This window comes from Aulonocara stuartgranti (genome assembly GCF_965226115.1).
Source record: "Aulonocara stuartgranti genome assembly, chromosome: 16".
In the NCBI taxonomy this organism is placed as follows: Eukaryota; Metazoa; Chordata; class Actinopteri; order Cichliformes; family Cichlidae; genus Aulonocara; species Aulonocara stuartgranti.
Window position 1 is genome coordinate 27,228,789 of NC_138952.1, and position 25,701 is coordinate 27,254,489.

The following is a 25,701-nucleotide window of genomic DNA, read 5'->3' on the forward strand; positions in this document are numbered from 1 at the left end:
GAACAAACTGTACTGCTGCTGTTGCTGAACTGGTCAAATTAAAGAGGATTTCTTGCTTTAACCTTTAAAGGCAAGCACCGGTATCAGCGGTCCATGCTGGGGAAAAGGCAGCTATAAGCACAGGCACACACAGAAAAAGGAGGCGCCCGCTGTCTTGGAGCGACAGCAGCCGCACAGACGGTCAATGTCAGCCAGATAAAAATCAAGAGCCGTCCAGCTGGATCTTTCTTTGCATGCTTCACCCTGGGCCAGTGGAGCTTCACACACACACTTACACATGCATGCGCACGCATGCAGACACACACAGAGGACCCTGCTTAGGACAAACTCCCTTTTAAACAGCGCTACGAGCCACTAAACACCAGACACTCCAACTGCATCCACATGCTTTAATGTCAAGCAACAGAGGCAAAGACAAATGCTTTTACCTAGATCGCTTTCACATCACACTCCTCATGGAACCCCACAGCATCCTCCAGTAGATCTCCGCCTCAGCCTCTTCTATCCTTTCCCTCCTTCCCTTTCACACTTGCTCTACCATCAGGCAGATAATGCAGCAGGATTGTCAGCTTGGCATTCCACCTCCCTCCCCATGTCTCGCTTTCCTCACTCTCTCTCTGTCTCTTTGCAATCTTTCTTTTTGTCTCTCTCCCTCCCTCTCTCACGCCACCTCCTTCCCCCTCTTCTATCCTGGTGTCACTGATTACTATTCAGCAGACGGCTGCAGTGGAGAGTGCTGAGAGATGACACACAATACCTCAAAGCTGGAACAGGCAGGGAAACACCACCTCTACAGCCCCCCCTCCCTCACCCAACCCAAATCTCACCTCTCTTTCTCAGCTCAAAGCTCTTCTCTATGGCTACGCAGCTCTACAGACGCAGCCAACTCATATAACCTCAATTTAAAGCACACTGGGGCCAAATCATTTCCTCTTCTCTCATTAACCACATTAGCAGACACTAATGGGATGAAATTGTCTGCGCTGTATGTGAAATCCAAGTTTGGTGCAGTTACATGCAGTGATTCACATTGCAATGTGTTCTTAGAAACTCAAGGCATCTCAGTCACTTGATGCTCTGCACCTTGAAACATGCATCCTTCATGAAAGTCCATTTCTACATTCCCTCCCTCTCCCTCCTGCACGCATTTACTACAGAAAACAGTTTCTGATTCCTTTCTCATTTCTGTTTCTTACATTTATTCAATCTCAGCTCCTCTGCGTGAGAGACCACCCCTCCCTTTAGATAAGTGGGGCAGTTGTGTGTGTATATGTGTTGGCAGCGAGCCAGAACAAACAGGGAGGGGTGGCCTCCAACACCGAGTGAAGACGTGCAACGCGTGCAGCCTAGTTAGCTCCACAGAGCACCATGTGTATAAACTCTTAAAACCTTTGGTAATAAACTGTAAACTGAAAATGTCAAGCTTTAGGAAATACTTCTTTCACCATTAACCAATACAGAATATTTGCTTGATATAGTTAAGACACGTGTCATGCACCTTAAATTCCGAGTGTTGCACACTTCGTTTCTTGCACATATACAGGACTGTCGGTGTTGTTCTGGAAATGTAATTCACCTTGCTGATTACATGCACTTCCTCTTGTGTCATCTTATCTGTTAATCTGATGTCGGTGTGTTTTCTTTGGAGAGAGAATTGTTTAAATGTGTATGTTGCAGCTTTTTTCTATCAATGACAAATTTATTTGAATTCATAGACCTCTGAACCATACCGCTCAAACGTGTTTCGGCAGGATTTCTACTCACATTCAAACTAGGTTACTTAGTCTGACTGAAAAAAAGAAAGTCAGGGAGATCAGGCAACACTAACTCACAACTTACTTTTAAGAAAATATGACCACCTCGACCTTTTTCCTTCTAGATCCTCCATGGGCATCAGAGGAGAGGAGGAGCTCCTGTGCTGCTGACTGAGATCACAGCGATATGTGTCTGAGTTTGTGTGTCTGGCACTTATTATACCTTCCCCAAAAGATTTAGTAATGTATGAATAGGGCTGTGCGATATGACCAAAATCTCATATCCCGATATAAAACATCTATCGTCCCGATAACGATATAAATCACAAAAAATTTAATATTTTCTGTAAATTCCGTGAATCTCGGGAAGGTGAAGTGTTTCCAGCTGGGCGTCGTGTACTTTAACCGATGCATGAAACTACACATTTTTTGACATAGGTTTTAACGGCCGCCGTTTTCTTTGTGAGTATTTATCACACGGCATGTTGCGGGGAAAAGCCTGTTCTAACATTTGAGGCTAAGGTTTATTTTTTAGCACCTGACGGCTCTTTTTTGCTTTTCATCCGTAAACACTCTGCATACTTTTTCACGTGATTCAGTTTATTTTGAAAAGTCTCAACAGGATCTTGAGCTTTACTGTGAAAGGTTTATGTGGAAAATAAACAAGCGGACATGCGATCGTTTTACCGTCGTTGTTGCTAACGACAACGCATAAAAACAGGCGCTTGTCCATCCGTAGTGTGATTATATTAAACATAAGCGATAGAGAGAACTTTAAGAAATTAATACAGTCACTACAGTGACCATCAAAACCATGAAAAATATTGCCGTAAACAGTTTATTTTTTTGCGACACCACGAAACAAACGATAGCGTAAAATGAAACGACAGACGTTTTTATATCGTCATCCGATATATATCGTTATATCGAACAGCTCTATGTATGAACTTCATATTCTGTAAGCCTGGAAGAATATTACTGCAGTGCTTCCCCTGCTATTTTCTGACTGTGGTCATTCAGAGTGTTAAATACACTGATGCACCTATTGCTGCAATATTGACACTTACTTGTAACTTATTGGAATTTAATCTTTTCTTAGTTAGTTTTCTATTCTTAGTTCTGGTTATTTGAACTTTTATTTCATAAATAATCACCATGAATAAAATCCTCTGCGATGGCAGTGTAATAAATATTACTTTTTTTAAACTTGTAATATCCAGTTGGCATGTCTAAACTTCTGTAGTGCACTGGCATAAGTATGCTAGTGTGACATAACGTCTGAAACAGGACAAAGCCTAGGATCAGAGCAATCAATCCCCAAAGGGATCCCCGACAACAGATCGGCAGCTAAAAGTCAGAATGCCTTTTTCCTTTTGTTACTGTCTCGACAACTCACAAGTATCCGGGGATTACAGACACACAGGACAGATGATCCTGCAGCCGGTGTTGATCCAAAGGACTAGGGAGGTCAGAATTATCTAAAAAGTTAAAAGGCTCTTATCTGTGACTGTACATCGGAATTCATGAAACTTAAGTGGCATGAATGCAAAATGATTCAATTGTTCCAGCACTCTCATCAGGCAAGGACACTCTGCTGATGACTCGAGTCAAAATGTATATATTTGTTCTAGCTGCACTTCTATCAGCTGTGGGTGCAGAACCTTTAGATGTGCAATGAACAAAGTAAGACTGTATAATACACTTCATAAACACCCACAATAGCAAATGCTTCCAGTATCCCTCCAATATTAGCTGATAAGGTTGTTATGACAACATTACAAGATAAGATAGCTCGCCTGCTTCCCTATGGCTTTACTTCTGACTACATTTATTAAATCACGTCAGACCACAGCCAGAGTTGTCACCCCAAGTCCTTTGTGATGGATAGTTCAAGATATTTAGAATATTCCAACTGAAATCAGTAACTTCATTATTAAAATGTGTGAGACAACATCTGTTCAGTAGTCCTCTACAGTGCATCCTATTAAGTTGGACATTGTTCTGCAGCCTCAGTATAGCAACCTCAGATCACCCTTTTTATCTGTGCATGCATGCTTCAGTTCAGTCCAACATATTTTACCATCTCAGTGAAAATACATAAAACAAGACAAGGTGGAAGATATGACACCACTGAAATAAAATCCTGAAAACACAGACTGGATTCTGTCTCAAACTTCATATCTATTTAGATTTACAGACACTATCTCTACTTTTAAGATTAGGCTTTAAACTTTCCTTTTTGCTAAAGCATATAGTTAGGGCTGGACCAGGTGACCCTGAACCCTCCCTTAGTTATGCTGCAATAGGCATAGGCTGCTGGGGAACTCCCATGATGCATTGAGATTTTCCTTTTCAGTCACCTTTCTCACTCACTATGTGTTAATAGACCTCTCTGCATTGAATTGTACTTGTTATAAATCTCTGTCTCTCTTCCACAGCATGTCTTTATCCTGTCTTCCTTCTCTCACCCCAACCGGTCGCGTCAGTTGGGTGCTCCTCCCTGAGCCCGGTTCTGCTGGAGGTTTCTTCCTGTTAAAAGGGAGTTTTTCCTTCCCACTGTCACCAAAGAGCTTGCTCATAGGGGGTCATATGATTGTTGGGTTTTTCTCTGTATCTTTTATTGTAGGGTGTACCTTACAATATAAAGCACCATGAGGCGACTGTTGTTGTGATTTGGTGCTATATAAATAAAACTGAATTGAAATTGAATTGAATTTACCTTTAAGCTTGACTCGTAGTCTGTGTTGACTTTAAACATGAATCCCAGTCTCAGATGAATCTCTTTAGCTCTTGAGAAACTGGGATCGATGTAAAGCACCTCCTGGAATGCCTTGATTGCCCTGGAAAAAGACCACAAAAATAGGAGGATTAACAAGAACAGAAATGAATACAAACAGTAAACCTAATAAAATATGCCAATATAGCCCATGTGGACACTTTACTACACTACCAATCAATAATAATAATAATAATAATAATATGGTAATAGGGGCAGCACGGTGCCACGGTGGTTAGCACTGTTGCCGCACAGCAAGAAGGTCCTGAGTTCAATTCCAACATCAGGCCGGGGTCTTTCTGTGTGGAGTTTGCATGTTCTCCCCGTGTTTGCGTGGGTTCCCTCCGGGTACTCCGGCTTCCTCCCACCGTCCAAAGACATGCAGCTTGTGGGGATAGGTTAATTGGATAATCCAAATTGCCATTAGGTGTGAATGTGCGAGTGAATGTGAGTGTGAGTGCGACTGGCTGTCTGTCTCTGTGTGTTAGCCCTGCGACAGACTGGCGACCTGTCCAGGGTGTACCCCGCCTCTCGCCCTATGACAGCTGGGATAGGCTCCAGCGCCCCCCGCGACCCTGAAAAGGAGAAGCGGAAGCGAATGGAATTGATATGGTAATAATATGGAGTATAAAAATCTCCAAGGTAACCAGATAAGTGTAAATGCTACTTTGAAAAGAAAAAAGAAAAAAAACTTGGAAAATGAGTGAAATCCCATTTGTAAAACCATCTCGGAAATTAGGTTGAGATAAGGGATGAGGACCTAATATTAGCCATTTAAGGCAGCAAGATGCAACTGTGCAACTTAACCCATACATAACATAACAGCTGCTAAGCTGTAAACTATTCTAGTGTTGCGAAACATTATCCAGGTTGAGGTAGCCCAGATAAGGCTTGATGCTACTTTTACAACAGAAAAAAAATCTTAATCATTTCACTGTACAAACAGCTGCAGGCAATTTGTTTACTTCAATTAAATAAAATGGCTTCAGCAGTGTATCAGTATATTGTACTGTAGCCTTTATGGTCAGTGGATAGTGTCTTCCCTAGTATCTTCCCATTATTCTTCAAGGTGCTGCAGACACTACTGTATATTGGTATCTACCAGCCCAAATCTATGATACACATGGTTCCATGTGGGCTTCACGCATGTGTCTTTTCCCAAAAGTAAATTTTTTTTCCTCTTTGCTTGCTTGCAAAGTTCACAACAGGGTCAACTACGTGGAGGCCCTCATCACTACAGTAAAGATGGAGTTATGTGCACTTTGTTAGCTTACTATATTCATAAGATGATTTTTCATGGCAAGTGGTCTGGTGGGAGCCAGAGGCGTCTCACTTGAGCTGTTACATGTTTGCATACATATAGAAGCATAACTTGTAGGTAAAGAAACCATTTCAGGGCTACAACATTTCATTGAGTAATTCCAAGAACTCGATTATTAAAAAAAAAATTCTCAACACGAACTTTGCTTCGATGCTTCGGTTAACGCATGGCTCTGTATTGCGCCGATGTGTTAAATGATGTAAACATGAGGGTTTCACGCGCATGTGCGACTAAAAATGGACCTTCAGTATAAATGTGTTTAGGAGCAGCGTGTGACTAAAAGGTCTGACAACATTAAGCCCAAACAGGCCCCAGTTTTAAACAAAAACACTGATAACATAACAGCAGTAGTGATGATGCTGGCACAGTTTAACGTGGACCCAGAGTATCTTTACACACCATAAAGAGCAAAGAGGCGGAGCCATTACCGAGCTGGTGAGCTCGGGTAGAGTGAAAGAAAAACGTGTTTCTAGTGTCGTAAACAGCAGTGCTGTTCCTGTGATCACCATTAATGCCTTTAGTGGAAAAAGGCAAGCGGGAGTCCTTCATCAAAACACCCAATCAAAAACTCTGATGCAAAGAAAAGCAAAACTTTGTAGCTGCTCCATCCACCGCTGTTTGTTTTTACACAAATAAAAATCTGCAGTAAATCTGAAGAAATTGTATAAAATTGTGCAGATGAACAGTTAACATAGTCTGACACCATTTTTAAATTGTACATTGTGGCTTCAAAGTCAGGGACCAGGGTCTGAGACCACTTGTAGTCAACTTGCCCGTCTTCAAATCAACACTGGTGTGTCAATATGGCGGTAGAATGGGGATAAAACAGCAATAAGACCGAGTCGGTCGGCTACCACTGTTTTTTGGGGGTGGTTTTTCTCTGAATCAGTTCAGGAACAAGTTGGCACTTATGACATGTGGTTTAACACATTTGTTAAGCACTCTACATGCAATCTGTTTGTGATAATACTGCAATCTCAAATCTGTTCCCGCCTACATCCAACCTGCAGAGCTGTACCCTGGGCCAGGGACAGACTTGCCAGCATTGGACCGTGCATAATCAACTCTCTCAGGCTGGGCCAGATCTAAACGGGGCAAACAAGTAAAGACGCGGCAAACTACAAGCATTTCACCAAGAGCAAAAGTCAGGGAGCAGGTAACAAGGCTGAAGAGGAATCGGTAAATATGATACAAGTGTGAACACTTCTGTTTGAAATTGTCGGTAACTGTGTGAAGGCTTGAGGACTGAGACTCGAGTGGAGGCAGGATTTGACCTTAGAGTTGCTTTATTGCAAACTGTTCCTCCATATAAGCCTGAAATCCATTTGTAACACCTGACATATACGATGTTTAGAAGAACAAAACATTATCTATTGTCAGTTCCAAGCTGTCCGCATGTTAATGAAGATGCTCTTACTGTGCCGGGTGTACAAATATGATTGATCAGAGGTATTCTACAGTGTGCGAAACCTAACTGATGCTATGCACCGGGGCTGCAGTCTCACATCCTACAGTTAGAAAGCCTTGCTGTGAGAGGATCTCTGATAAAATGTCATGCAAAGTTTATTGGCTTTGCAAATGATGATGCAACTGTTGTGACGGGCCAAGAAGAGCAGCTGAGTGAAAAAAACTCAACCCTAACCCAACCATCATTCACTGCACACTTAGAACTTCCAGTCCATGGTGATGGTGTGAAACTTGCTACAGATGCAGAGTAATTATACATATTTATTAACTCTCAAGGTAACTGCAGACTTACAAAATAAAATAAATAAATCCTCCATCAAAGTAGAGTGCTTTCTTAGAAATCTACTGCAGTGTAACATTAACTCTTTCTTTCTTTAACAACTTCTTGCCATTACTTCATATTAAACATCGAAGTTGAGTGGCACAGCTGGCTAAGTGGAGAGGGCGTTTAATTCTTACAGATTATACTTTTGTATTGTTGCGTCTGACTTCGAGTGTCTGAAGAGGAAAGCACACGACTTGGAATATTCTGCATATTAATTTAACTAACACTGACCCTTTTGCAACATTCAGACACACTGGAACCTGCTCTGCTCACTATAATTTAAAAAAACTAAAATAAAGAGAGAAAGTAAGCTGAATCCTTGTATGTGTCTTGCATTAGAATTCTCCTCCTTCCATTAAGTTGAGTTTACTTCTACTGTTTCAGTAAAATACCAGCATCATTGTGGAGCAGGAACATGTGGGACTCGGCTATAAACACTGAGGAAAGAGCGACAGAAGAGACCTACAGCTTTAAGCCATCCAGCCGTGCCAATTACACACTTGTTCTGGTAACATCTTTCCCTCTCATTCCAAATAAACAGTCCAAGAGGCAACTACACACATTGGCACAAAATAAAACATGCTTTTCAGTGCCCGAACAGTAACTCAGGTTTGTGCTATTCTATATGTGATTGAGCAAACCACTGATTAAAATTTGTTGGCAACTTGTCTGCATTTATAGATTAGACGGCAATTAACAGCAAACCTTCATCAATCTACTGAAGAGGGACTGGAGTCTGCCCGCCTTGGACTTCCCACCCAGAGGCTGAGCAGTTGCCTTGCGACCAAAGTTGGGTGCCCAGAGCAGAGGGCACTCAGCCTCTGGCCTCCCAGAGGGTAACTGCATTGACTTTCAACTGTTCCCAGACAGAAAAAACAAACAAACAAACACACCCAAAAGCCAAGCTTATTTACCAGTGGTTTTTCCTGGTTGCACAGTTTGCCATCCTACTTTTTTTACTCTAGTCTGAAACAGGTTTCAGTTCACATAAACTTGACGTGACAATGGTATAATGTTCCATCAAAGCTAACAAGAGGACTTCATATCTTGGTCCCTAGTTGCCAGCAAAATGCTGAACTAATTTCTCAGTTCAGCCCAGAAAAAGGCAAACAGACTTTCCGCTGTACCGTTTTGTTTTTATCTGTAAAATAAAAGCAAAGTGCACATGCAAACCCTCCCTCCTTTTTTTAAACAAATCCATCCTTGTAATGTCAAATACAGCACAGCCAGCAGAAAATGGAGCGCGATTATTTAAGAATGACAGCATGCTCAGCAGTTTGAAAATTCAAGTCCCCAAATTTCTCTTCAACACTTTTGCTGCAAGCTAAAAATCAGTCATTCAGTAACAGTATCTGCACAGTGGATCTGGTCTATATCGGCGGGTCTGGCTTCACAAGTGTAGTGTATGTCAGAGCAATCGTAAATTTGCTAGCATGACAGCAGCCTTTCAACATTTCAGCACCGATCTCTCAGCAATATTGAAATAAACTAACCTACAGAGACGAGAGCACATTAAAACACAGACAAATACTAGTTTCCAGTTGAAGCCACTCACTGTGTAGCTATGACAACAATAGCAACTGCATATCAGCACGAAGCCCTTCTCCTGTATGGCAGGGCACTCAGCTCACTGCTGACTGTGTGCAACATACACGCACACACAAACGGCAGCTTGACTGAACTCATTGCCCTCCTTCCCTCCTCCCTGTTTATCTGGGCCCTCCCTCTCTCCCTCCCCTCTGTGTTCACCCTCCCCTCCGTGTTCACCCTCCCCTCCCTAAATGGCACAATCCAAAGTGAAGCTGCTCTACCAAATAGGTTGTGACACACAGCATAAGGCAGACTCGAGCCAAAGGATGAACAGAGGGCGACCCAGGCCTTTAGAAAAGACCATTCAACAACAAAAAGGTGCACATCTGAAATATGGCTACTGGTTGGTGACCATTTGAAATTGAATGTCCAACATTATTTCAACATCAAAATTAGCATGGCATTTATGACCTAATATCTTATCCTTCCATTATGGCTTTCTTTTTATTTATTTATTTTTATTTTTAATAAACACTAAGAATCAAAGGATTGTGATTCATAGGCTAGCATCCCTCTCTGGATATGCAAAACTACAGCGTTGTGAGTAACATTCACCGTTTGACAGCTCAGCATTCCTTTGGGCCTCCGGCTCAAGTTGACGTAATCTGACCTTGAGGTCCCAACATGACATGCTCCCCTCCCCCATTAACATCCCCCAACACTCACAGCCGTTTTACACAAACAGATTCAAAAACCTGTCAAAACCATGGTTTCATCTTAGTGTGAATGAAACATGACTGTACAGCTCTACAACCACTGTTTGCACTGAGAGACTCAGAAAGCACTTAGGAAAGGAATTACATATGGCGAGCAAGAGGGCAAAGGATGAATATGCAGGCTCTGCAGACAACAATTTCTCTGCAATTCAGCAAACTCAGACATAGTTTATCACTTGAAACATGCAACCAGTCTTAGATTAACCATTTAGAACATCACGTAAAAATCTTTCTCCTCTTTATTGTACACAGACTTTTTCTGCGCAGGTCTCTCGGCTACACTAATAGCCCTTTCCAATAGTACCTTACAAGCTCGGCCCGATCCCCCTTTTGGTCGTTTTTCCATTAAAATTGAGTACCACCTAATGCAGGTGAAGCCCTTTCCCTAGTTGCCTGGTGTTAAAAATTATAGTTTTGAATTTTGTGAAAGAGATGTGCTCATGTGACTCATCGTCAGTCTGTTGATGTCACATTTTCAGATCGCTTGGAATCCCAGTACTAAAAAATGGAGTACTGGGTACCAGTACTCCATAGGAAAATACTGTATCAGCCACCCAATCATATTTTTCTACTCCTGAAACTGATGGAGCACAGACGAGTAGTCATTTCTGATCCTAAAGCCTGACAGGTGCATATGCAGCCGGTGCACTGCAATGTATAATGTAATTTTAAATTTGATAGGAAATATCTGCCTTTGTCTAATGACCAACCAATGATAATACGTTGGTTGGTCATTAGACAAAAATGCTGGACATTACTTAAAAGTATTTGATCTTAAATCAAAGTAAAAGTTCTACAATGGGGATTCAGTGAAATAGACCCAGGAACAAGGTGGTCCCTTACAGGGCAAAAAGCACTAATGTAGTAAAAGACTTGCTAAAGAAGGTTTTCAAGCTTTAAAAGCTTGGCTTAGGCTAAGGGAAAAAATAAGATGTTCTGCTGGTGTAGCTTATGAAAGCAATAAAATCAACAGGCCCAAAGGTAACAGACACAGCAGCAGGTCAGCCTCTACAGCCTGGTATATAAGAAAGCTACACCCCTGGTTTCCATAAGTCTGGTTACAAGATTTGTTTGATGGGACTTCAGTCGGTGCAGCAAGATGACTACACTCACATCACAGACTTATCTACTACATTCTAATGCAATAAGTGTCAGCGCTCATCACATCTTTGCACATCAACACCAGCACAGGCGGCAGCAGAACAAAACAATCTGAATACAGTCTTAGCCTCCAAGATTTTATACAATCACGATACACAAGTGGAAAGTCTGTTGTGCTAGGGCTGTGCGATATGACCAAAATCTCATATCCCGATATTAAGACATCTATCGTCCGATAATGATATAAATCACAAAAATGTAACATTTTCTGTAAATTCTGTGAATCTCAGGCAGCTCGACTTGCGTGAAGTGTTTCCAGCTGAGCGTCATGTAGCTGGAGTCGAGTGTTTTAACCGATGCATGAAACGATACATTTTTAGACATACCGGTAAGTTGTAACGGCCGCCGTTTTCTTTGTGAGTATTTATCAGAATCAGAATCGTGTTTATTGGCCAAGTATATGTGCAGACACATACAGGGAATTTGGTTCCGGTAGATGGTGGCTCTCAAGCACAGCAATGTAAATCTCACACACACACACACACACACACACACACACACACACACACACACACACACACACACACATACATACACAAAGCTGTGTAAACCAACTATAAATAACGAATCTAACTTATATACCTAAAATACAGAAATGAATGAGGTGGAATGAATACTACAAAATGTACATAAGGTGCAGTTGCAGTCTGGCAGTGGGAGCAGTGTGACAGGTCAACTGTTAAGAAGAGAGATGGCGAGGGGAAAGAAACTGTTCCTGTGTCGGGTGGTCCTGGTCTGCAGGCTTCTGTACCGTCTGCCAGGGGGCAGCAGATCAAAAAGTCTGTGTGCAGGGTGTGAGGGGTCTGTGATGATTTTCCCTGCCCATTTCCTGGTTCTTGAGAGGTACAGATCCTGGATGGAGGGCAGGGGGGTGCCGATGATCCTTTCTGCTGCCCGTACAGTCCGCTGCAGTCTGCTCCTGTCCTGTTTAGTGGCTGCTCCATACCAGACTGTGATGGAGGAGCACAGGACAGACTCAATGACCGCAGTATGGAACTGGATCAGCAGCTCCTGTGGAAGACTGTACTTCAAAGTTGTCTCAGGAAGCACATCCTCTGCTGGGTCTTTTTGAGGATGGAGTTGATGTTGGTCTCCCACTTCAGGTCCTGGGAGATGGTGGTACCCAGGAACTTGAAGGTCTTCACAGTTGACACAGGGCTGTCTGATATGGTGAGGGGGAGCAGAGTTGAGGGATGTCTCCTGAAGGCCACTGTCATCTCTACAGTCTTAAGAGTGTTCAGCTCCAGATTGTGCTGACTGCACACGGCTTATTACACGGCGTGCACGGCGTGCTGCGGGGAAAAGCCTGTACTCACGTTTGAGTCTAAGGTTTATTTTTTAGCACCTGGCGGCTCTTTTTTGCTTCTCATCCGTAAACAATCTGCTCTTTCACGTGATTCAGTTTATTTTGAAAAGTCTCAACAGGATCTTGAGCTTTATTGTGAAAGGTTTATGTGGAACAAGCAGACACGCGGTGGTTTTACCGTCGTTGTTGCTAACGACAACGCATAAAAACAAACGCTTGTCTGTCTGTAGTGTAGTTATATTAAATATAAGCGATAGAGAGAACTTTAAGAAATTAATATAGCCACTACAGTGACCATCAAAACCATGAAAAAATATTGCCGTAAACAGTTTATTTTGCGACACCACGAAACAAACGATAGCGTAAAATGAAACGATAGACGTTTTTATATCGTCATCCGATATATATCGTTACATCGAACAGCCCTAGGTTAAAAGGATTTAAGAAAGCAAAAAAAGAGTCAAGAATATTTTTACCAGCATGTGTAATTTTTAAAAAATTAAATGGCAGAGGTGGTGATAACTTACACCAATTCCACAACCTTGAGGGTCAGCCAGTGCCTCTTGGCTTACTGGGAATATTTAATGGAATACAAAGACATCATTCATAACACACAAAGTTTCTCTAGTGCAACAGATGTAAACATTTAATGACAAAAAGTGCCTGTTAACAGCATATAAATCACATAAACACAGAAAAGTGTACTTCCAATAGCCGGGAAAGCAATACTTCAACAAACACACACACACAACTAATGCCTGACAATAATATGTCAAGTGCCTATTGAGCACTGGGAATTCAAAAAAGGATTTCTCTTACTCTTATCTGCATATTAGCTTGATACACGAAGGCAGCCTTCAGTCCAGAGGGGAACCTTGCCTTACAACTGTTCTGTCTTTCCCTGAAACAGTTCTGCTTTTATCAAGTTTCTTGGTCCTCACACAAAGTTGGGGTGACATAACGTGCGCTTATTTACCACAAGGTCAGACCGTTACACAGCAAAGGAAAAGGATTTTTTTAATCCCCACTTGGTTCATGGAGAAACAATTATAAAACTGGCAGAGATCACACATGCAATGAGAAACTTTTTTTTTTCAAAAGTACTTACCACTGAAATGCATTATAATGGAAGTAAACCATGCCAAGGCCATATAAAAAGGCAGCATTCTGTGGAGAAAACCAAAGGTTGGAAAATTGTTGTTAAGAGCAAAACAGAGGTTTTTCAGCTCATTGTTTACTGTACAGAATTTAGCACTAAAGTAAGAGCTCGCAAGGATAACCTTGATGGCACGAAAACATGTTTATACACATTCAATACTAGTTAATACCACTTTAAATGAATTCTTCCCTGAGGTGAAACAGAGAGCAAGATAGAAGAGAGAAAGTAGCACCACATTAAACAATAGCCAAAAAAAGAAAAAAGGTTTCCATTTTCAATTTTAGGGCCCTGAATCCTTCTTCTTATTTGTTTTTTAAATGTCAAAATGCTTTGCTTAGGCTGCTGCCCCCGCGACCCAGCCCTGGATAAAGCGGATGAAGATGGATGACCATTGAAAGAATGGCAACTGAAGGCACTTCTGCCTTGGCTTCACTTCTCAGGTCCACCGTTTGTTTTGTACCATCTATAGCAACCCCATGTTGCTTCTAACTTTCTATCTCAGTGATCATTTTATATGGAAATCTAGTTTAGGTTTTGTGTTTAACTCATGTCCAAAATCAGTCATGAGTCATTGTCTCCCTTCCCCCATATTAGTGCAGTAATCTATACATGGCACACAAACGATGCATTGTTACATAAATAAAACACCGTCTTTCTGTTACAGTATTTATTTTTTATTTTTGCTTTGTTAAAGGGAGGCAGTCTCATTGGGACTGGCACTGAGTCGGGGAAATCGAGACTACGAGCTTACATTATCACTTCACTGTGGTGAGCTGTAAGCAGGGAGCTGTCAGGTCTGATCACAATCGAACTCTCAACACCTCTGTTTAACGGGCGTGCTGAAGCACATGAAGAGCACGGACTGGAAACTATCATAACATAGATGACTGGACAATTTGACTAAAGTTCAAATAATGCTTTAAGGAAAAAAAAACTACTGATCTGGGGTTTAAGCTAACAAATTACACAATGGGGGACCATGATTATGGATGAGGTAATTGTGGTCAGGTAGACAGAAATAGAGCACTTTTTGTCTCCTTCCCCTGAAGTGCTTTCCTCTTTCTCACCATATTAAGTTTGCTTTTCCCCTCACAATATTGTCTGTGATCCTCCTGAACAATACAAATAAGTTAATGTGCTAGTTCATGCCAGGCATGATACACTTGTAATTTAGCAGGACAAGCTATGCATTGCCCTGTTAAATTAAGAGGATGCGCGACACTTCACTTAACCTTATTACTTTTAGTTTAGACAGAATACAGGTGCAAACTCTCAGCACAGCCGCTCCACTTTCCAAAAAACTTGGGATTACTAAAAAACTGCAAAGACAACAAATCATATGACCACACTGGAGAAAAACAAGCTTAAAACTGTCATGCTTTGAACTTGCTTCAAAGCAGTTAGCAACAAAATACTGAAAAAGTTGTGATGATAGGAGAAAACAAAATCATAACAAACGTAGTTCATTTGTAGCAGAGCAGTGTAAAAAGAATAAAAACAAACGAGCATCCCCAAAAGGGGATTCATTACACAGTGAAAGACTAATGTTCAACTGGGCATGTACCGATCCAGTAGGATCGGTACTGGATATCAGTCCAATCCGGACTTCAAAAACTGGCTCTGATACCAATTGATCTAAAGTCTATTCATTCAGTTCTACACTGCACATTAGCAACAGAGCAATGGCCGCTAATGGGACCACTAAGATAGCTTGTTTTGCAGGCATATCTTGATGCATGCTCAGTCATCCAGGTAAGTAAATCCCAAAAGGTTGATTCTGTTCATCTAGACTCCAGGAGGCCTAAGGGTACATCTTTCGCCATCTTACACTGCTGTGATTGCAGCCATTCCCCAACTCTCTGAATGGTTCTCATGGCCATTAATCAGTGGTCTTTCATCAATGGTTTTCATATTAATGACCAAGGAACTGACCTCACAGCCCATTCAGTGGGCTGGTTTCAGTTATTGTGCAAATGTACTGTTTATAAGGCTGGGGAACTCTGCAGTCAGCTGAGACTGAAGAAGTCACTTGGCTGAGTGACGAAACGTTTCTCCCACTGAAAATGCTACGTCCAGATGAACAGAATCAACCTTTTGGGCTTTAAAGACATAGTTTTTCTTTAACCAAAAACTGTGATTAAGTGAGTTGATATGACTTAAGGCTCCAGCAAACATGCTTACACCATCTCTCTCTAGCTTGGTCGCTTTCAGTGCTGAGGTGAAACCAAACACCAGCATCTCTCTCTCTTACTTGTTGTGGTTATAGGAAGTTTGAAACTAGCTAAACGTAAAGTAATCCAAATGATTCCCTGCTAGCCACTGATTCTGCATTACTTTGCTCCGTTAATGAACGGTTTTGTGTAGACTTTGTCAAACGAAACCGACATATGAACCAGAACACTAAATAACCACATTGTGGGCACTAATCTACAAGGAAAGAAGGCTGCTAGTGCTACCTGCAGCATCATGTGTCCAGTGTTAGGCACAGCACAATGAGAAAGACATTTCAGCAACATTTAAGACAGAATTTCTTTCCTGAATTATGTGACTAATGGTGGCAAAACACACATGCTAGATCTGGGACACTGTTTAACCTCGGTTAAATCAGTTCTCTTGTTGATTAAATTGTAACTGTTTTCTAGACTCAACTGACTCCTTTAAAAAGCAGCTGAAGACATTTTTATACAAACGGGCTTTTAATTAATTTTAGCTTGTATGTCTGATCTTATTATAAAGCACTTTGTGATTTTTATCTGTGAAATGTGCTATATAAATACATTTTACTTACTTACTTATAGACTAGCTGACTAGCCTTATTTCTTTATTTTATTCCATTCAGTAGTAAATTAGTTACTGCTGTAAAGCCATGGTTATTCTTGATGCAAATTGGATGTCACTGGAACTGCAATTTAGGCAGGTTGTCATCCTGCTACAGTCTCTTCCTAAGTAATAAGCGACTACAGTAAAAAATCCCAAGTTAGAGGTGGACCCATATGGAAAAGATATATATAAATCCTATAAAGTTTGTATCCGTCTTGTGTGAAACTTGTATGAAAAGCATATAAGAGTGAAAACAGATATAAGATCCCTTGAAAAATTATATAATGAAACTTGTATGTTTTGGATACTTACTAAAATAATGTATGAAAGTAATGCGAAAGTGGCCACTTTCATGAGTAATCACATATAAGTTTTTACTATTTCTTTTCCGTATGGGGAACAAAGCCTCCCACCAATGCACATTTAAACCTTTGACACAGCACAGAATAACAAAATCCCCTGACCTCTTAAAGGCTATGAAAAGCAGAATTGCGATAGTTCAAAACAAACAGTAGAAAGGAGCCTTTAACCTTCATGCCACAGCATTTTCAACGTGACTCTGGTCTCTGCACAGATATAAAAAAAACACAAACTAGCTGGCAACATTTGGCAAACTTCAGCTTTCAAAACGGTTACATAATACTGCTGACTAAATGACCTGTAATCAAGCCAGTTTATATGAAATCATGTTTGCTACTGTCTTTGCAAGACTGTTACATTTAGTTAACTGCGTGCTTCCATCCATCCACCCCATCTTCCTGGTATTGTATCCAATTCAGAGAATGCACTTCAAGTTTCAGCAGAATAACTAAACAGCAAAAAAGAATATCCACACTATATTCACACTGACATGACTACCGATCTCCAAGCTCTATAAACTAATATATAGTTTAGCCAACACCCTTAACGACTTTTACTGCCGTTTTGACGAGCCATCAGGCAGCCTTCACACCTCCAACGGCCCCAACAATAGAGGCACTTTGGACACTAATTCCCCCACCTCTCCCCCCTCCATAGAGCCATCACCACCTTCAAACTGTTCACCTACAACACCCCCCTCCTCACCCCACACAAAAGAGGATTTCACACCACCTCCTCCCACCACAACTCTTCATATTCATGAAGCAGATGTGAGGAAGCAGTTTAAGAACCTGAATGCTCGGAAAGCTCCCGGCCCAGACGGCGTGTCTCCTGCCACCCTCAGACACTGTGCAAACGAGCTGGCCCCAGTGTTTTCTGGCATTTTCAACTCCTCACTGCAGGCATGTCATGTGCCTGCCTGCTTCAAGTCCTCCACCATAATCCCTGTCCCCAAGAAACCTAGGATCACTGGACTAAATGACTACAGACCCGTGGCTCTGACATCTGTGGTCATGAAGTCTTTTGAGCGCCTGGTTCTCTCCCACCTCCTGGACCCCCTGCAGTTTGCATATAGAGCCAACAGGTCTGTAGACGACGCCATCAACATGGCCCTACACTTCATCCTGCAGCATCTGGACTCCCGAGGAACCTACGCCAGGATCCTGTTTGTGGACTTCAGCTCTGCCTTCAACACCATCCTTCCAGACCATCTCCGAGACAAGCTTTCCCAGATGAATGTGCCTGATCCCATCTGCCGGTGGATCACTGACTTACTGACGGACAGGAAGCAGCATGTGAGGCTGGGAAAGAATGTCTCGGACTCCCGGACCATCAGCACCGGCTCCCCTCAGGGCTGTGTTCTTTCTCCTCTGCTCTTCTCCCTGTACACCAACTGCTGCACCTCCACCCACCAGTCTGTCAAGCTAATCAAGTTTGCAGATGACACCACCGTTATTGGGCTCATCTCTGACGGGGATGAGTCTGCCTACAGGAGGGAGGTTGAACGTCTGGTGTCCTGGTGCAGCCACAACAACCTGGTGCTGAATGCCCAGAAGACAGTGGAGATTATTGTGGACTTCAGGAAGCACACAGCCCCACTCCCCCCCATCATCCTGACTGACACCCCCATCACCTCTGTGGACTCATTCCGCTTCCTGGGTACCACCATCACCCAGGACCTGAAGTGGGAGCCCACCATCACCTCCGTCATCAAGAAAGCCCAGCAGAGGATGTACTTCCTGAGGCAGCTGAAGAAATTCAACCTGCCAACACGGACGATGATGCAATTCTACACTGCAATCATCGAGTCCATCCTCACCACCTCCATCACCGTGTGGTACGCTGGAGCCACTATCAGGGACAAACAGAGACTGCAGCGTGTTGTGCGCTCTGCTGAGAAGGTGATTGGCTGCAGACTCCCATCTCTGCAGGACCTGTACACCTCCAGGACATTGCGGCGTGCAGCTCGGATCTCAGCTGACCCTTCTCACCCTGGACACAGTCTGTTTGACCTGCTCCCCTCAGGCAGGAGGCTCCGGTCCATTCGCACCAGAACCTCTCGCCATAAGAACAGTTTCTTCCCCTCTGCTGTTGGACACATGAACAATAACCATATGACTGTTCCCACCACTAACACATGACCCTACGCTGTGTCACTGCATCATTCCATGTTTGGCACTGATCACCACCTGCACTCATGTATATATCTTTCAACGTAGCACTCTTAATTCTTATTCTCATGTATATATCTCATGTATATCTCATGCACATATCTTTCTACGTAGCACTTTTAATTCTTATCCCTACTTTTATTTTTTCATGTCTATTTAAGTGCTATTTATGACACTATGTTTGCACTGAAGCACCGCAGCAATTTCCTAATGTTGTAAACCTGCTCAACATTTGGCAATAAACCCCTTTCTGATTCTGATTCTAATATCAAACTGTCAATCACAGTATCTACTCCAGCAGTGGCTCTGGACTAGGAGTGAATAATCTAAAGCAGGTTGCTGAGGCGCATTTTACAGGCTAACTGTCAACCAGTCAAGCATTGTTTGGTATGCGCACACTGTTTAAGGACAATGACATGCTGAACATTCTTGCATCTGAGCAGTTGTTAGCCTCTACCGCCCCTCAGTACCTGCAGCGCATTTAAGGCACCGTTTCTGATGCTGACCTGTACCTTTCTGCCAGCTCAAAAACAAAAGCAGTAGAAAAATCGGTAATAGGGGATGTTGTGTATCCCAGAAAAAAATCAGTCCTAGCAAATTAAAACATAAATAAATGAATACAGCTTTTTAATGGCTGTGTTACCTATAAGAGTCATGAACGCTTACCTTCCAGTAGTCCGACTGTGAATTGAAGTACCTCTGGTATGCAGATAATGCTAAATATAAGAACATAAAGCAGAGAGAGGGAAAGACTCAACAGGATGTAAACAATTTGTGACAATGTTAAAAGCTAAAGATATTTAGCTCTGTTACACTTCAACGCTTCCCAGCAGGAAAGCACAAATGACCTAATCTGAATATTTTATCATCAACATTTTTTCAAGCAGAGTAAAGAAACAAGAGTGAAGTCAAATTTTTACTGGGAAAAAAAAAGATGTCTTAGTGGATCCTAAGAAGCAGATTTGACAGGAACAGGGAGCCATTTACACTCTGGTCTCTCACCTTTTGAATAGTCCTCCAGCAGAAGGTTGAAGTGTCCAAGCTGGCAGAAAATGTCAGGGTCCACTTTCCCCTCTGCTTTCAGGATGAGGGCATCATAGCAGCTAACAGCCTAAATAAAAAGGTGATAGCAATGAAGAGTTTAAAAGGGTGCGACTGATAACAGTAAGGTAGATGTTCAGTTTGTCCTGTGCATATTACAGAGACGTTATGAGGCTATAAAGGACCGATATGACCAATGCTTAGGTCACCGGATGAGCTTTATTAGAGGTAACGTTCTGACACAGTTGACTCACATACTATCAAAGGGATATCCTTTTCAAACCTTCTAGACCTGCTTTGCATAGTACCAGCTCTGTGCCCAAATATGGACCTGGAAAGTCAGTATTTAAACAATGGCTATACAAATTATGCGCTTTAGCCCGCGCTGCAGTCACTAAGGACAAATGATTGATGAGTATGACTGTGTGCGTACATGAGAGGGTAAAATAAAGGCGGAAAAACAATTGTATCATTTGGAACCGCTGAAATAAATTAAATGTAACTCAACTGACAAAAATAAATGGTAAGTGAACTGAACAGAGTGTACTGTGAATTTGGGCATACAGAATACAGTCTTGTTGAGCTGGTAACAGTCACAGAAAATAAATTGTAACTTGACTGGTGCTTATATAGCGCGTTTCTACTCTGCCTGATTACTCAAAGTGCTTTACAGAACTTGCTTTATACCAGCTACAACTCAACAATAGGGCTGCCACAAACAATTATTTTGATAGTCGACTAGTCACCAATTATTTTTGCGATTAGTCGACTAATCAGATCATGCATCCATTGGACGTAAAATGTACAGCTTATTGCACCAGCATGCATCTGCTCTTATATAACTATCATTAGTTTACAGCTTTAAGTGTTTAAGGAATGTGCTAACTAAAAATAAAGACAAGATGATAGTTTATTAAATTTTAATGAAATTTGCAGATTGTTTCATTGGAGTTTAATAAACTCAGCCGTCTGCTCCTTGCTATCTAAAATATAACAGGACACCGCAGTATATTCTACAGCATCTCACACTTCTGATAATCAGTTGTCTGCTAGACGTTTATTCACCTGTGTAAAAACTATAACTTTAATCTCAGCCAACCGATTTACTCAGGAACAAATAAAATACTGAAAAAAGCCAAACAATAACATTTTTAAGTTATCTAAGTGACTTATATATATGTTTAACCTGAGTAACGAAAGACGGCTGTGGGTTCGTAAACGATTTGTTGGGAGTCCGGTGTTCTCGCCGGCTCTAGTGAGCCTTGAATCCCGGCTACCTATCAAGCTGGTGGATAACAGACGTCTCCGAAAACGTTGGAGCACTTTTGAAAATATGTGGCGTCTTGATAAACTGAAGTTTACACAGCTACATTCTCGCCTAAAAAATATGTTAAACGTTTATTTTGTGACCCAGAAAGAATAATAAGAGTAAAATTCAAACTAACTAGCTGCCGCCATTGTTGGGATAGGTTAGGCCACGAAGTATACACCCGACCCATCCTTCAAATCTGGGGAAATGAAGGGCGCATTTGTCGGCCGCATTTGTTGGAGTCTTCGAATTTGGACAGTCTTCGTTGTGTCGTTGTAACGTAATCAGCCTACAAATGCGGGCACAGGAGGATGCGGTTTCTGAATTTGGACACAGCTACGATACCGGACACTGCTTCTTCTTCTTCAAGGTTTAATAGCAGCTGGCATCCTTGTACATGCAGTGCTGCCATCTTCTGTTTCAGGCCATTGTTACACTCTTAAATCCTACTACTTATTCCTGCGTCTTTTGGGATCTTACAAAGTTTCAAATGACGCGTCAACTATTAAATTAGTTGTCGATGATTTTAATAGTCGATGTAATCGTGACTAGTCGACTAATCATGGCAGCCCTACTCAGCAAAGAACTAACTTTATCACTGTCAGGTTATTGTCATGTGATGTGACTCAGATCAATATTTGAAACACAGCAAAACTATCAGTAGTATTTATCTATTTACAGTTTAAGGCTTTGTCACGGATGCTCCTTTTAGAACCTGTTCTAAAACACTGGCACTGTCATATTGATGGAGCTGAAGCTGAAAGCATTGATCTCAGTGGCTAGTGGAGAAGTCACTGCAAGAAATATAGGCAGAGCAAACTACAGGTATCTTACCACCTTAGTTTTCTTACAATAGTAGATGACCCAATGTCTGCAAGCAGAGCTACCCAATAACTAGCTCTTAAAACGCTCAAATTGAGTCTAGAGGTCTAATGGGAACCAAGGCAGAACTGGCTACACACCAGCACTATGTTGGTGGAAAAGAGGTAGTAGTGGATAATGTTAGTGCAAGAACTGGAAATCAGCCTGGTAGCAACAGCCAACACAGAATGGTTCCTTATTTTTGGTTTTGGTTCTTGTTTTGCAGAACTCGTGAGCAGCACTCCATCCTTCTGAATCCCATGCATGTCGGTCTAGCATAGACACTTTTTTCCCCTGATAGGTGTACTTTGCAAAACAATGATATCCATCTCACTGTACGGCTATGTTGCGTGCACAATGTTGCTGCACTGTTTTTAGACAGATATAATTAACTAGCTGCACTGATTCTGAAACCTGCATAGTGTTTATCTGTGATCAGTTCTACTGCTCTGCAAAAAAGGCAACCTTCCATATATGTATGCTGCTTGTTTACAGCAGAGGTATATTTTTCAGAGATTCTGGCAAAGTACTTTTTCAGATAATCGACTCAGTATCTCTTCGTTATTACAAGACCTTATGAAAAAAAATTGAAAACATTATTCTTGTGCACCATGCACCTTATCTAGCGGTCTAGAAGAAAAACATTCCCGCATGATTCGTCACTGCACATACAACTACGCTAACATAAAAAGGGCTGTGATGTATCATTAACTGGTTAAAAATCCATGCACATTGAAACTATTGTTGTTCTGCTCACGAATTCTGCTTTTGGTGTAGCAGTGAAGTCTGTAGAGACGGTGTCAATCAGCAAGGACCACTTTTGAAACCATTTAAGCAAATTATATACTCTACGACGACAAATCTACTTGTTTTTAATATTCACCATTCAATGAACAGAGCATCGTGCAAAGAATTAGTCACACCACATTTTAAAATGGTAGGATGCGGAAAGAATATAAGAAGAATTAGGTAAAGCGCACTCATTTTGGAAGACACAACTGTATTTAATGGGATACAATCTAAAACACCATCGCCAAGAAAGACTCAACAACCAGACGTTGTAAGTTTAACGTTATGATGTTGAACGGTCAGGTTGTCCAGCTATCCAGCAGAGTATGAAGGACAGCAACACCACAAATGTGCAAAGAATGAGTGTAATGGCTCGGCCCTAATCTGAAAGTAGACCCTGACAAAACAACGTCCCAAGAAACCGCTTCAACAAGAAACCCAGAAGCCACATGTTGAAGACACATCCAGCACAGGCAGCTCACCTGTAGTAACATTGACTGAATGAGCAGGGTTGATGTGTTTGCAACACACACCGTGAAATCAACTGTAAACCCTTCTTTGCACTTTAATCGTGCACCTTTGTTCTAAAACACTGAACGCCACCGTCGTTGTATCTTTTAAGCGAATGGTGGTTAGCCTAAACACCGCTGATAGTTAGCCAGTCACCTAGCAAACCTTTGCTAGGTATTTTCTCCCTATCCCCGCCATCTTGCGCCAAGTTGAGCAGCCATTATTTTTGCAAGCTTAAATTAATACCTAACATTGTGTTTTTCATTCTTAGTGTTCTCCAGGTTATGCCGTAATAGCTAAAAGTGAGAGCAGGAAGGGGGTAGGGGCGGGTAACCACTGGACAGTTAGCTGCTACATGCTAACAGAGTGAGCTGACGCACAAACCAAACTCTACCTGCCGTTACTGAGGAGGGGACGGACGACATAGTGCGACACTGATATTTCTGTTAACGCCTCTCGGTAAAAGTCAAAAAAGTCGGCGTTTACCGTATTATTAGGCTCGCTGTAATGCTTTTAGATACGAAACACCAAGTTGGCTTGGTAGCAAAGTATTAAATTTGTTAGTCCTACAGTTTACAACGTGTGCATGACTATCTAGCAATACTTAACTAGTAATAACCACTGTAATACGTTTTTTCACCGATACACGTGCCTTCCACTTATTGTGAGTTTTGTTAAAAGCAAAATTTTTGCTACGCCAAGTATGTTTTCAACACTCCATAAAACGCTATGTACATGGTACCTACTCTCAACTACCGATGACACCACCGATTTGAGCAGGGTGGAGATTCCCATCTCCCTGCAATCGTACTGTAGCCCTGTCGGCTAGTTTGGGCATGTTTAATACTAAACATAGTAATAAACATAGCAGAAATACACTCGAGTTGGCTCGCTGTGTACCTGGCACTGTACGTGTTGTCTTGCGAATGCAATGATGTAAAACTGAGGGCTGGTTTGTACATTCAGCCCGCAGGTTCAGCTTCAAAGTTGGGGAAATTATGGTTTGTGTATGTCGCTGCTAGCCTTATACCAAGAGTGGCGTTGGGAGGTCTGTACCACGTATTTCATATGGGATATGCACTCGTCTGTGGAGATAACGGAGAGCGGCAACTGTGATCCTATTCTGTGGCATACCTTTAACAGCAAGGCCTTCGTTCTGGCGCCATCTTCTTGAAGCCTATGAAATCCAAACAGTGAACTGCAAGTAGAGGACAGACAACACAGGCGGTTCCGTATTACTTGGAGGGGAGGGGGGGCAATTGTTGTTTCCAACTGCGCGAAGAAAATTTATTAATTGCAAAAAAACTAAGCGAATTAAACTATTCACACAATAGAGCGTCTAACCTGTCAATTCCGACCAAGCTCTCTTTCTCTTGCGCTGTTAGCTTCGGAAAGTCCTCTTCGATTTCAGTCGCTTTTCCCGACGCCATTTTCTCCTCGTCATTACCAGCAACGCCGAGACTCCGGGCAGCAGCAGAGGCAGCGGCGGTGAGCGACACTCCGCACGATTTCATGGAAAAGAACTGGGAAAATCAACGGCACCGAGCAACTCCGCCAAAATGCAGTCACAACGAAAGTGTTGCACACCTATCCAGGATTAAAACGGGGCGTAGTGTAATTCTTGCCAAATCCTCAAGGAAATGATCCCTTCAAGTTATCTTCCACACTCCTCATTGTACATCAAACTCAACGTGTATTCCAGTGCCAATTTATGCATGAAGTTGATGTAATGTTGGGTTGTAGGACTGAGTGTTATTTTATAATATCGCAAACTTCCCCAACCATCGGCTCAAAGTTGTTGTAATTGTGTCACACAGGCAAACGCATGCCGCCACCTTCGACACGCCCTCTGCTCATTGTGCCCAATCAGCACGCGGCATCCGCGGTCACGTGGTGGTCTCCTGTTGACGTGTTGCGAACACGCGAACGAACACGCGCACGCACACATCAAATCTGTTTCCAAGTCCCGCCTCACGTCCTGCGATTGGTTCTTCAGGCTATATTATGATTACGTAACTGTTTTTGTAGGTAACGTATTGGTTAAAATAACTGTCATATGTGCCAAGGGTATTTGTTGCAACGTCGCACATGTACTTTTTGACTGATAGATAGATAGATAGATAGATAGATAGATAGCTCAAGAAACTGGGAACTCATTTTCCTCCAAATAACACAAATAAACATGAATTTAAAAAAATGAACGACTGAAGAAACTGTGAAATGAACCATAGAAAGTAAACTAAAGTGAAACAGTCCAGAAAACTA

The 25,701-nt window shown here is 42.0% G+C and overlaps 1 protein-coding gene across 1 annotated transcript in view; it reads right to left on the reverse strand.

Annotated features, from left to right (window-relative positions):
- The window catches only part of kdm6a (lysine (K)-specific demethylase 6A), a 49,758-nt gene extending 24,351 nt beyond the window's left edge, over window positions 1–25,407 (reverse strand). The window contains exons 1-6 of the mRNA XM_082509329.1: window positions 24,781–25,407; window positions 24,571–24,634; window positions 19,929–20,037; window positions 19,593–19,642; window positions 13,525–13,583; window positions 4,474–4,594 (exon numbers count right to left, since the gene is read on the reverse strand). Of these exons, the coding sequence (XP_082365455.1) occupies window positions 4,474–4,594; window positions 13,525–13,583; window positions 19,593–19,642; window positions 19,929–20,037; window positions 24,571–24,634; window positions 24,781–24,950 (573 nt within the window). The 5' untranslated portion in view covers window positions 24,951–25,407. The remainder of the gene's footprint in view (window positions 1–4,473; window positions 4,595–13,524; window positions 13,584–19,592; window positions 19,643–19,928; window positions 20,038–24,570; window positions 24,635–24,780) is intronic.
- Between the last annotated feature and the right edge of the window lie 294 nt (window positions 25,408–25,701).